General features: G+C 36.9%; 1 protein-coding gene across 1 annotated transcript in view; it reads right to left on the bottom strand.

Annotated features, from left to right (window-relative positions):
* The window catches only part of LOC5576486 (ATP-binding cassette sub-family D member 3), a 51021-nt gene extending 37157 nt beyond the window's left edge, over positions 1 to 13864 (bottom strand). The window contains exons 1-2 of the mRNA XM_001662629.2: positions 12920 to 13864; positions 1694 to 1806 (exon numbers count right to left, since the gene is read on the bottom strand). Of these exons, the coding sequence (XP_001662679.2) occupies positions 1694 to 1806; positions 12920 to 13035 (229 nt within the window). The 5' untranslated portion in view covers positions 13036 to 13864. The remainder of the gene's footprint in view (positions 1 to 1693; positions 1807 to 12919) is intronic.
* Positions 13865 to 14580: the final 716 nt, after the last annotated feature.

Raw genomic sequence — 14580 nt, 5'->3', positions numbered from 1 at the left:
ACTCAAACGTCGAACAACCAAAAATAAGCCATCTCATTCTTCCAAAGAAAGTTATGAAATTCAATGACTCAACTGTGATGACCGGGCATTTGGTAGTTGTTTTCTTTGGTGTGTTTTCTGTTGAGTTCAAACCAGTAGAAGAGTCCACATGGGTACATCAATCAGGAAAATTATTCACAAAGGTTACCAATGTATTGCAAAAGATACTAACCTACTCCAATCGCGCGATATTTTATTGAGCCATAAAGCCAGACTTTGCACTGCTGCTGCTGATCAATATGGGCAGAAATGATAACGACTTTTATTCCAATACAGACAGACGCGGCAATAGCGTTGACTGTGCGCGGTATTCCACATGGTAACAGCGTGACATCGTTAGTAACCTTATAGGTGCTTTCTGCTTCGTCATTTTCGTACAGAGAAACGTGTGTGTTGTCTTTACAAAAGTATATTATATCACACAAACGTTTAATTTTCTGGTTCAATAGCCCCAAGTAGCAAATACATACTTCTAAAACAGTTTAATCGTTGATATCAAGAATGAACGCTCGATTTAGGTGTATGTTGTATAAGACACCTAACACAGTGACCATTCTCTATTCAAAATACATATCCATCCATCAGGGAAATATTGAAATGCACGTTAGGGGCAGTTCACATTGACATTTGAAACAAATTCCACAATGTTTGCCATTTAACAGGAAGACTTCGAATCGAACTTGCGCATTTGCGATCAACACACAAACATCGCACATGGTTTGTTGTGCCCGTTGGCTGGAAGTTAGGTCGATAAATATATTATGAATGGATCATTAAAATAACCAAAACGGCCGCTATGGAAAGCATAGATAGCGCCACCGTAGCCTTGTGTGTTTGACAGAACAGCAATGCTGTCACAATGTTAAATCCCATATACAGTGGTGCCTTTGTTTTGATGCGGTGAGCACTTGCAAAAACTACATTCAATGATCCATTACCGCACGCGCATTGTAAGGGCTTTCTACCATTGTTTTTGTGTTGACGCCAACGATAAATCGTCACGCCTAGTAAGGTCAAGTGATCGAATCGAAGTTGGCTACGATGTGCGGATCAGTTCAACAAAAAAAGTTATATAGACACATCAAATTACGATTTGTAAGCAAATCGTAGCGTGCTGATCACCTCAGCAGACTTGGCTTGCTGTGTTTGGACACTTTGCCTTATCATAGCGAATAGTAAAAACGATGCATTTTAGCGAACATTTCGTGTGAATATTCAATTCATTGTGAAGCCGGCTGGGTGTTGTATGAATGTGCATTTCAGATTTCATAATTTTACGGTATATGTATTGCATCAGATAGCATCTTAACTTTTGTGTAGGCATAATTGCAATGACATGTTTTTCGTACGATGCAGACAACCGGAAACTAATTATAAACTAGCTCAGTACACGTACGTCTGTCAGACTACGTTATCTAAAAACGTGAGGAAGGGGCATATAAGCCCATCGCGTCCATAAACTACGTAATGGTTCTAGAGAAGCTTAGAAAGACATAACAATATACATTTTTAAAACGTGAAAAAAATTGTGGAGTCGTTTTTTTTGCATTTCGTATTTTGTGGACGTTCCTAAGCTTAATAAGTTGAAATGATAATGTCGAACATGATATGTAAAATTTTCCACAATAATCGAGCAAAGATTGTAGCTACTTACTTAGCAATGCGCGCAGTTGTTTGAAAAACAGTGAATTCACGTGTGCTTTCGTTGTGCGCTTTTCCTTCTTGTCACTGATGAAGTACTGAATCTCATCTTCGGGTCGTTGTTTTCTAAAAATAAAAAGTTGAATAGAAGAACAATTAGCGATTAATTCAATTATTGTCAAAAAAATGTTTCGTTTCATTTTGTATATATTTTTTAATAAATCATCAAAATGGTTTGTGGAATGTATAATTTCAATTTTGTACGGCAGAGGTTACCAAACTCTACCTCCACCTAGTTACCGTACAAGGTGTATTTTTCGCGACCCACCAGAGAAACGCGGAAATTAGTTCTACTGTAGACCGAATAAACACGACATTGGAGAAATCTCGATTACTTTTTAAAATCGAAGTGAGTAACTTTCATATGGTTTTGAGAAAATGGAAGTGAGTAGGCAGAATTGTTAAAAATACAATGAGTGAAATTAGGAGCGTGCGCGAAATATGGGTACTTTATGGTATAACTCTTCATTTTTGCATTTGTTTTGCTTAAATGATTAACAGAAACAATATTATTTCGTTTAGTATGTTGTGAGTCTCGCATTATCAAAGATACCTCGTTTTACGGAATTAATTTTGAAAACAACGTTCAAATTGTTCCAGGAAAATGTATGAATAAGGAATTGAATATCATACGTACAATATCGTTCAATTTTTTAAATACCCACTAATTATTTACATACACACGGCGATCGCAGGTTGTGCAAGCAGTCTTGGGAACTGTGACCACAATTCACCACAGTTCATCGATTCTGCCATTCAACCAAAACACAAAGCAGCAGCACCATCAATACCATCAGGCGTTGCGCTGCCAACGGTTCACACACTGCTTGACTGTTTTTGTCTCTCCACTATGACCGTTTTCGGGCAGCCATTCCAAGGTGAATGATTGAAAAAGTGTTAAATCATTCAATCGCTAATATTTCGCTAGTGTTTTCAACTAATTGAAATCTATTAGCTCTAACAGAAAGAGCACAATCATTCCGTTGCGATACATATAAACAAGTTCAATTTCATGCTACCTTTATCGAGCAAAAATGCAAAACCCCGAAAACCGCAAAAATCGTGTCACCACTGTGCTCGAGTCATTTCGCATTAGGGGTTGAAAAACGTTAGGAAGAAGAAGATTACAGTTTTGATGAGCCGTGACATTTTTTGGTTTTGAACGGTCATGGTTTGCTTTGGATTTTGATGGTCGTGTAGAAAGATATAAATGTAGAGGCGATAAATGTTTGCTCCAGTACTTTTCTCATCACTGTGTGCAAGTTATCATTGGCTACAGGGCATAACTCGCACCACTAAAAACTGGAAAATACTTTCCATTCGATGCTGACCTGTGCCCCTTTCAACGTTGACTAGCATTTGCATAGAAAGCAGAAATTGTGTGTGACCGTTCGATACAATTCTGGAATGCACATCGAATCGTGTTTTTGACTGCATAGTGTTCAGAAGCTTATTGGTTGTTATTGTTATGGGTGCGTTTCTTTCTTAAGCGTGGATCAATTGAATTAGGAATAAAAATATAAATTACTTATCTTAATAGATATTTATGGGTACAGTGTACATTTTGGATGCATTTTAGTACCCTTCTACTAACTATTATTCTTCTATAATTGACTCCACGTCTCTACTTGATCTCTGGAATGTATAAGGGCTATCAACAATTATTGATTGATGGCTTTCTGTGTTTTATACATTTGTATAAATTATGTGTGATCTACCTACACTTGATAGACACAGAAGAATGCAGCGCGGGTGGTCATGCTGCAGCAAGGGACCCAGCATAACGTGGAACGTTATAGGCGGAAATGGAAACAGCAGACCCGTCTCTTTCGGGAGAAAAAACGCCGCCTGGATTAGACCGGATGCGAGGAGATGGAACAGCGGTGCCGGTCTCAAGAAACACGTAAGATCTATCAGAAGCTCAACGCATCACGCAACGGCTTCATGCCGCAAGCCGAGATGTGCAGGGATAAGGATGAGAGCATCTTGACTGAGGAGCGTGAGATGATCGAAAGGTGAAAGCAGCACTTCGACGAATACCTGAATGGCTCTGAGAGCACTGGCAATGAAGGTCGGGACAACGGAGGAAATGCCTTCGTCGGTACTGCGGACGATGGAAACCAACTAGCCCCCACTTTGAGGGAGGTTAAGGATGCTATTCACCACCTCGAGAAATGCTGGTAAGGATGGTATCGGAGCTGAACTCATAAAGATGGGCTCGGAGAGACTGGTCGTTTGTCTGCACCGGCTGATAGGCACAATCTGGAAAACAGAACAGCTACCGGAGGAGTGGAAGGAAGGGGTAATATGCCCCATCTACAAGAAAGGCGACAAGTTAGATTGTGAGAACTTTCGAGCGATCACCATTCTAAATGCAGCCTACAAGGTATTATCCCAGATCATCTTCTGTCGTCTGTCACCTGTAGTAAACGAGTTCGTGGAGATATCAAGTCGGCTTCGTTGACAACAGACAGATCTTTACTGTACGGCAAATCATCCAAAAATGTCGTCAATACCAGGTCCCAACGCATCACTTTTTCATCGATTTCAAGGCGGCATACGATATTATCGACCACGTAGAGCTATGGAAAATCATGACTGACAAGACTGATAAGAGCGACGATGGAAGGTGTGCAAAATTGTGTGAAGGTTTCAGGCCAACATTCCAGTTTGTTTGGATCCCGCAGAGGACTACGACAAGTGATGGACTTTGGTGCCTGTTGTTCAATATTGCGCTAGAAGGTGTTATGCGGAGAGCCGGGGTACGATTTTAACGAGATCCAGTCAATTTGTTTGCTTCGCGGATGATATGGACATTGTCGACCGAACATTTGTAAAGATGGCAGACGCGATGAAGTGGAAATTGGACTGGTGGTGAATGCGACCAAGATAAAGTACATGCTAGTTGGTGGGGCAGAGCACGACAGGGCTCGCCTAGGTAGCAGTTTTACGATAGACGTGGATCTTCTTCTTTCTGGCGTTACGTCCCACACTGGGACAGAGCCTGCTTTTCAGCTTAGTGTTCTTATGAGCACTTCCACAGTTATTAACTGAGAGCTTACTATGCCAATGACCATTTTTGCATGCGTATATCGTGTGGCAGGTACGATGATACTTTATGCCCTGGGAAGTCGAGAAAATTTCCAACCCGAAAATATCCTCGACTGGTGGGATTCGAACCCACGACCCTCAGCTTGGTCTTGCTGAATAGCTGCGCGTTTACCGCTACGGTTATCTGAGCCCCAGACATGGATACGTTAGCCGTGAAATTCGGAGGCACATCATAAGTGGATGGCGGGCCTCCATAAGAAGCTGCAGCCAAAAAAGATTCACATTCGCACCAAATGCGCCATGTACAAAGCGTCCATAAGGCTGGTTGTCCTCTACGGGCATGAAACGTGGACCAGCTCGAGGAGGACCTGCAATCACTTAAAGTCTTCGAACGTCGGGTGCTTATGACAATCTTTGACGGTGTGCAGGAAAACGTTGTGTGGCGGTGAACAACGAGCTTGCCCAACACTACGGCGAACCCAGTGGCCAAAAGGTGGCTGAAGCTGGAAGGACAGGGAAGAATGCCGGACAACAGCCCAGCAAATAGTAACACATATATTGAGCTTTTTCGGTAATCCAATCCGCATGGTTATTAAATTAACCAACTCATTACGCATGGTAAAGTGGATAAATTATGGGTGAAATTATAAAAAAAAATCCACGGCTGGGATTTGAACCCAGAACTCTTGCATGCTAGACGAGCGCTTTACCAACTAAGCTACCGTGCCACTTGGTGACCCAATAACTCAGTTTGTTACAAGTTTCGAATTCAAATCCCCACAGATCACGCGGTGGTGTTCGCTTCGGATCCGGTTGGTACAAGAAGGCGTGGAGCGCAGCAAGCTAGGTGGACAGATCAAGTTCACATCGATTTGGCGAGCGTGGGGCAGAATCGAGGATGGAGAGATGCGGCCACGAACCGAGTTTTGTGGCGTAAAATTGTTGATTCAGTGTTATCTGTTTAGATTTTAACTAAAAAAATGAAATGAAAATGAATGAATGATATTCCCATATATTTTTTTCTACGAAATCATGAGTTGGCGAACAGATTTATTTAGATACAATTTATTACCTTCTTACAGAAATTCCAAATAAACTTTTTTGAAAGGATTTTTTTAATTATTGTGGTAGAACTGCAAAAGTTGAACGCGGTATTTTGTTAAAACATTGCCAAAGATGTCATACGGTATTACTCGTAATGTAAGTTTTAACTGAATTCAAATCTTGAAGGAAATTTTTGCATTACTTTGCAAATTTGTTGAGGAATTCCTTATTGAAGACTCGAAGGCAAGAGATATTTCAAAAACACTTTTCGTTGATAATTCTTGAAACGTAGATAATTCTTGTATAATCCAGGGGATGCAGAATTTCGAACATAAACGCAATTTGTGATGTATTTTGGTAACATTTCTGGATAACTTTCGAAGAACTTCGAAAAAAAAATTTATATGAAAATTTTTGGGAAAACCATTTGAAAGAACTTATTGAGAAATTTCTTGTTCGACTAGAAATATCTCAAAGAATTCTTTCAAATCTGCGACATTTCTTAGGATAAGACATAACAGGAACAATGGATTTTTGCAGGAACTATGTGGGAAAATATTGAATTTTTTAAAGGTTAAGTAGTTTTTTCAATTTCTTTAATTTTCTTTTGAAGAATGAGTTTTCACTATGGGATAATAAGTTTGAGCTTATATTACAGTACTAACGTGTTTAGTACATTTTTCAAAAAATTTACATAGTAATTTCCACATATACCTACATCGTCTTTGGGCCACCTTTAAATAACCACCTAGAACGCTGAAAATTTCACAGAACATTATTTTGAGGGTAAGGCGTCGTCCATAAATGACGTAGCTTTTTAGGGAGGAGGGGGTGCTTCACGAATTTGTGACGATGTGTGACGAGGGGGAGGGAGGGGTCCTAGCTAGTGGACGTAGCATTTTGAATCACGTCGGTAAAATAAAAGGCGCTGAAAAAAGGACATACATTTTTTTTTATCAAACTTCTTTTTTCATTGTTTGACTTATAAAGTTGGGTTCTAAAGTGATGATTCAGCTTCAAAACATTCATATGACAAGATTGGAAAAAAATGTAAGAAATTTTGTATTTTCTGTAGTGCAATCAAACAGATTTTTTGATGCTTTAAATATTTTTGTGAACATTATATTCATGTAATAATAAATTTATTTATAAATAAAGATTCAAGATAGATAAATTAATTAAAAATCAAGGCTTTAACGACTTGGAAAACATTGTTTGTTTTATTCATATTTTCTATTAGAGCATATTTATTTAAAAAACATATGTTCGTTTTGGCAAATATTATATTAAAACAAGATATTCATTCCGTGAATTATGCTCTCAATGTTGCAGAAGATCTCCACCCAACCAACTCATCGATTTGTTTTGATATATCAATGCTCTTGATGGAATAGCCTGAATAAAACATGATGGAAAAGCCTGGACAACAGATTCGATTGTTATCGAAATTGTTCTATCATTCAATTTTCTTAATAACTCGGTAATTTGAAGAAAGATTATTTTTAGTATTTATTTGTTTCGTTATAGTTTGTGTAAGATTATTTCAGTATGGGGAACGATAATGAAGTTAAGCTGAAATATCAATAAAGTTGAATAACTTGTACAATAATCGCTAAGATTTTCTGAACATTTCAAATATTACAAGTGTAATCTTTTCTACATCTGGCACCTGATTTTAAAATGGATTTGAATTTGGATGATAATGACAAATATCCATTTCAAATCAAATATATCTTATCTTGATCATTTTCATTGAAATCTATTTCCTGACTACGAATAATTAAAAAACAATTCTCTAATATAAATAAATTTCTTTTCAACATATTATAAAATCTATTGTACCTAACTCGTTACTGTTAGCTTCATCAATCCAATAAAAGATTTTTCCTTTTTTCTATATTTTCAGCTGTAAACTATTTTTTCATGGTAACAACAGCAAAAGTAATACAATGTAGCCAACAACTTAAACAGGAAACTTCATTTAAAACTGTTTTTCAAATTAATTTCGAGCGTTACTGCAAATCAAACATTTATTCGTTAGATTATACTTACGTTTCAGTCAGTAATTAATATCAAAATCTGTATTGAACTTTTGAATTCCAATTTTTTGTTTAAACCCAATTGCTAAGGAAAACAAATTTAAAAAAATGGAAGGGGGGGGGGGGGTTGCTTGATATGCTACGTATTTTCCAAGGGGGGTATTAGCATTTGTGACTAAATGCTACGAGGGGGAGGGGGTGTAAAAATCAGCGAAAAATGCTACGTCATTTATGGACGGCCCCTAAAATAATAATGTTGCCGATCACACCATTGAAGCAAAACAACATGAAGCAAATCAGATTATACGATGGGACTTGGACTTTGGCCTAAGATGAAGTTTTAAAGATCCTTGTCATGTTTCCTCTAAAAATAAAATATATTAGCTACGAAGAAAGACTATGAAAATTTTATAATTTTTTGTTTCGATTATGTTGTTATGAAACAAATGTTATTTCAAATCATAATACTATTTAAAGAATGGGAGAGATGTAGTAGGCTGAGATGAGGAATAATGTCACAGTAGGCTAAGAAAGTAAACCTACAATAAATGTCATTAATTTTACAGTACTAATCTGAACAGGTTGTGTTCTCACATTATTACAAAAGTTTCTAGATAAACCATTATAGATTCTCTTAAAAAAATATTGGTACGAACAGTACATTTGTAGCACTGAAAATTTCAATTTTATTGCTTTAGGTAGTTTTAACCCTTTTAACTTTGAACAAACAATGTTGCAAATGGTACCGTTTTGATTCATATTACGGACACTTAAGGCCTCAGTGGAGTAAAACTGATCAAAAAGCATGTAAAATAAATCAGTTTGTATGATTCCTCCGCATTATCGAGCCTTGAAAACATTTAGCTTTCGAATTGTGGGCGAAGATTTTTATTCCGCAACGTGAATAATTTTAAATTAATACAAATGTGTGGACAAATTTTCCGAAATCGGTGTTAAAATGTTGGTTGTTTTTCAATAGTAAATTGATTGTTCATCAATAGTTTTAATTTGTCTTTGGTTTTACATTTGAAACAGTTACCGTTTTGATTCATATTACGGACAGCTTTCAATTCCGGACACTCTTCTTTGTATGGGAAACATTTCACACGAAATGTTTCAATTTCTGCCGTTCAAAAGTTCGCACTTTTGTAGTTTGTTTTAATAAGCATTTTTCATCGATATCTATGAAAATTAACATTTTTCAACTGCATTAGACGTCTGTTTAGTGGTTTAGCAATTTCAATTGATAATTTGACTTCTTGATTTATGGTTTTCATGAGCTGTCCGGAATTTGAATCAAAGTGTCCGGAATTCAAGACAAAAGTAAGGAAGCGTCCGGAATAAAAATCGTGGAAAGTCCACACATTTGTATTAATTTAAAATTATTCACGTTGCGGAATAAAAATCTTCGCCCACAATTCGAAAGCTAAATGTTTTCAAGGCTCGATAATGCGGAGGAATCATACAAACTGATTTATTTTACATGCTTTTTGATCAGTTTTACTCCACTGAGGCCTTAAGTGTCCGTAATATGAATCAAAACGGTATTTGACTTTTGGATTAATCTGATGAGTAAGACATACAGTGGCCCAATTTCATATTCGTACAGGATACTGATTCCACATCAAGTTAGTAAAAAACTATTAAATGAAGTATTGAGCTACAAATACTTTATCCACATTGAAGGTAATAGGTGTCATCTATTGTTTGCCAATCACAAAATGTTTCCATTTACATTCATCTTTGGATTAATAGAAAAGTATTGAATTGATGTCTAAAATTCACCCAATTCCATATTCGTACACCTACCAAAATTCAAACGCACAACGTTCAAAACTAAATTTAGAAGCTCTATTTGATTACTGAAGTGCTTTGTTATGATGTTCAGATGTAGTGAAATACATTTGGACAATTTATTAGTGGACATATATAAAATTTAGGTAAAATTATGAGAAATGCCAATTTGCCAATGATTTTTGCCATGAAATCCAATAATTCGAACAATTACGTTTATTTTTGTCATTGGATCCAATCTATAGATTATACTCGTAAGCTCTGATAGAAATTTAGTTGAAATATATACACTTTACAGAAATCATAAACAGTTTTTATCCCTTTTGAGTAAAGAAAATTGTTGTGCCATAAGTTCAAAACTCTTCTAAAATGATATTTTTAATCAATCTAAACCAAATTTTCATTCTAAACAACAGGTAAATGTTAATTTCGAATTTGTCTGTAAAAATAATTTGAACTACGAACTTCGTTTTACAATAAAGTACCCTAAACTACGCTGTACATACCTCCACATAATTGATGTCATCGTAATATTCAATTATCTTTGAAATAATATTTAAATTATATTCAAAATAGCACCCTATTTTGCAATTTATTGATTTTATAAGAAAAATACAAAATAACTTGAATGAGCAGAAAGCATTGATACACTATTTAATAGAATATATCCTGTTGTTTTCATCATTTTAAAACACGTTTGTGTTGCGGTTATGGTAATCATATTTATTCTATAAATCTCTATAATCATGTTTGGTAGTAAAATGTAAATTAAAAATGATAATTACGCAATGTTTTGATAGGAACATAAACTATGGATTATGTATATACATTTAGGAGCCAAACATAAAGAAATTGACTAAAATTTTTGGTTTTGGATTTGTTATAAATATTATATTACCTAAGATTCAAAAGTATAAGTTGTCGATATCCACTCTTAGCTACTCTAAAACTGATTATAATTTTTTGAAACTTGTTGCAATATTCGCAATTATCATTTTTAAGGAAGTGATGATGAAAAAAATGCAATTTATTGTTCGACTTACCGAATATTTTAGCAAAAAACATGGGAAAACTGGTATTTTTCTTAAATTTACTTAAGTTTCAAATATTTCCGTTTATAAATTTTTCAAATGTATTCTACTGCATCTGAACAACACAACGAAGAGCTTGACTGCCCATAAATGCATACCAGTCCCACTAGCAAAACAACGCACCTAAGAAAAACGCGATAGAAGTCGTGAACACTTTTTTGCTCTATTTACTCCAATTAAGTTGAAAAAAGGATGTTTTCGCACCCAAATTTGCACTCAAATGGTACAATGAACTATTGATTACAGTATTACATACATTTTGTTTATTAATTTTCTCGAATAATTAGTTAATTTGCGGGAAAATGTACGCGTGACTGATATGCGTTTATTTGCTCTTGAATGTACGAGAATAAACGCATAACGGTATCAGTGCTTACTATGATGCATCGGTCTTCACATGTGAATTATTGATGTTTTGACAGTTTAGTGTCCACATTAAAAGTCGCGGAAATGTTTGCTCTCGATTATTTGAAAAGTTGTGGTACTTCTGCTAGTTCCGAGGATGAGTGCAGGATATTGGCCGATGGCGACCCGTTGGACAATGACGCGGGCTCTGAAGACAACTTCGCTGGCTTCAACAATAAGGACGGCTGTGACCGCAATGCTGGTGGCGACGACACCTTTCAGTTTCCACCGAAGGCGTACCCTGGGTAAGCTATTTGAAATCATTGGAGAACACCGAATATGCGACGGGGAATGATGAATTGGACTCAGACGGAAGTTATACGATGAACTCGCCAAAAACGCAAGAGAACAAAAAAAAAATTGAAAGCGAGATACACCTTCACCAATAAGCGTTTTTCATCACACCAACTAATGCTTGTCGATTATGGGTGTATAATGACCTGCGGGCTTAACATCTCGAAGGACCACCGAATTCGTCTCAACACGGTGCTCTGGGAATTTGATTCACGAGAGCAAACCAGCTATATTTGCCAGAGCGTGAAACAAGTGGATGTTCAAAGACGGCGGCATCGCTACAAGTACAAGAAAAAATCACACGCTTATGATCTGTGAATATCTGCAAAATTTAATTAAGATGTTTCGACAAATTGAACTCTAAAAAGTTGTAGCATTAAGGGGACGAATTGTGGGTAAATATATTTCCCTAACTTGACTTCCTTATAAACACAATTGCTCGCGAGTCCTTATCACACAAGTCGCGAGACTGACATGCGTTTATTAGTAACGTGGGACAGACCAAGTTGGATGTTGTTTTTCACATTTCTAGAACAAACGTACTGTTTTCTTATAATACCATGAAAGTACATACAATTTAATGACTACTAACTAACTAACTAAAAATTGACGAAAATTCACGTGGGACTGTTATGCATTTATGGGCAGTTGAGTAGTCATCTAGTCCATTAAAAATTAGTTTTGAATGCTGTATATTTCTTTTTTGTTAGGTGTACGAATATGGAATTGGGTCAATTATAGACACAATCTCAATACTTTTCCATTATTCCAAAGATTTAAGCAAATGAATACAGTTTGTCATTGCCAAACAATAGATGACACCTATGACCTTCATTATTGATAAAGTATATCGAAGTCCATGCACCATTTAATAGTTTTATACCAACTTGATATGAAAACAGTGCCCCGTACGAAAATGAAATTGAGCCACTGTATTCTAGTAACTATTGCTAAGTATTCATCTAATTCGATTTTTAAGTTCGATAAGTTCGTCGAAAACCAATGGAGCTCTGGAGCTACCATGGGAAAGAGAGGGTTAAAATATTCGAGAGCAGAAAGAATTGGTGTACGCACAGCACGATGCGGACTGAACGCTAATGTATTGTACCTAATTATGTTTATTCAATTTTACTATGCGATGTTTTTTTATTATGCTACATATAATCTGTAGGCGAATTCCGGCGCGTTTTTTCTTCGAAGAAAAGAAAAATTTCTTGCTGGTGTGTAATGGAAGAAAATTTCTTCTCTTCGAAGAAATTGTTCGCCGGAATTCACCTACTGGTATATACAGTGCTGACCGATATTAATTTGAGCATTTGACCTTTTTGCGAATTATGATTGATATTAGAATCGACTCAAATTTACTGATGAACTTATTGATATCTTCATATTATCCAGTCGCCACACAGCTAGAAATAATTGCGCAACGAAGTAAATACATAGAACAATTCAAACACTTACCGTGCCTTATGCACCTGCTTGCCATACAAGATAATCCAGGTGGCAGCGGTACAGCCTGCGATCGCTATCGCCAGGTTCCGATTTCCTCCCGCTATCTTACTCAAACTTGGAGCCATTGCCTGTCGTCAGCAAGGGAGCAGCTCCACTATCCTGCTTTGTAAAACGTGTTCCTATACTATAATTTACTCCCGATTCCTGGTTCAGAACGATTCACTCGATACACCTTTAGGTACACGTTGCAGTGTAACTTCTCTGGGATTACTTTTCACCTTGCTTCACACTTGATTCTTTTGTAGGAGGAAAGCGAAGGCAATAAGGTGAAATTGAATTCAATTCGCTTCTGGAGCACTTGACTTCCTGCTTTGCACTACACCATATCACCAAAAACCAAACCAAGAGGAAGTGACACAGCACTTGCAGGTACAATACGCCCGTAAAAACCGATTTTACGCTCTCCGTGGGGGAATCGATTAGCCACAATATTCGCTTCTATATCAATATCAGTTCGCAGTCAACCTGAACGAGTTGAACTTTGGATGGATGAAGCCAGTTTGCCAATCTGACACTGTTCTTCCACGCGTACACGGTTTGGGGAGTAGCTGAGGCGTGTAACTAATCACTGCACTTCCAGGGAAGGGAGGGCCTATAAGAATGGCAATAGCCACTTGTACCCGGAGGAACGAACCTACGATTTAAGCATCCAATCACGACACGACACGGCGACTACGCGGAACGCAAACCGTACAAGACGAATGGCCTGTCTCAACTGAGGAGGAGTGAGCCGAATCGATATGGCAAAGTATATCTCTGCCTGCCACTGCAACCTTACGCGAACAGAACACAGTCCACTTCACTGCACAAGGAAAAAAAAAGTGGTTTTGACGCGAGCTGGCCAAAAGAAACGCTACTGGGCGAAGGCGGACGGAATCGACGGAGGTTGTAGAAGGATTTTGTGTCAAAACTGGAAAGAGGAGCTGTCAAAACCGTCATAACAAAACATTGACGTTTCCGAACGAGGTACTAGAGTAAGGTGAAGGTTTCTATGTTGGACTCGCCGAAAAATAGCTACCCGTTCGGAAAATCGTATTAGAAAACGAGCATATAAATTTGGAAAACGTATTTTGGACTTAAATAAAAGAAAAACTTAAAAAAATTGAGTAAACATGTGTTTTTAGCCTAAACTTAAGCGTTTGGCACTAAAATTGGGACAGGCCTTTAGGACCCTATTTACAGTACTTTTTATTTCAAATTTGAGTTGTTTCATTTCTCCGTGTAAGCATTGGAAAAACTTTTTTCAATTTGTTTTTGTGAGATGAAACTTGTTAGAATTTTACATGGAAAACATTTTACCTAATTTTTTAGTTGACTTTACCCAAAATTAAGTGTTTATCGATTATTCTCTCAACGTAAAATTTCTCGATATTCTCTCTCTTCCCCACTAATGTTGTCAAAAATAGAGAGAGAGCTGCACCTACCCAATGGGGCTAGTTTTGCCCAATAAGCCAAATTTAAGTAAATGCATTATTTTCAAGCTTGGGTTGAATTTGGGTGAATGAACTTAATTTTGCGTTGAATCAAACCAAATTAAAGTAAACTTTTCTTATGGCTTCAAAAGCAAAGTATCTAATGGAGGCCTTGGAAATACATTCGACTCTCCACAT

The sequence above is a fragment of the Aedes aegypti genome, chromosome 1 (assembly GCF_002204515.2).
Source record: "Aedes aegypti strain LVP_AGWG chromosome 1, AaegL5.0 Primary Assembly, whole genome shotgun sequence".
Taxonomy (NCBI): Eukaryota; Metazoa; Arthropoda; class Insecta; order Diptera; family Culicidae; genus Aedes; species Aedes aegypti.
Note: the sequence above shows the minus strand (reverse complement) of the source record. Positions and strands in the feature narration are given on the sequence as shown.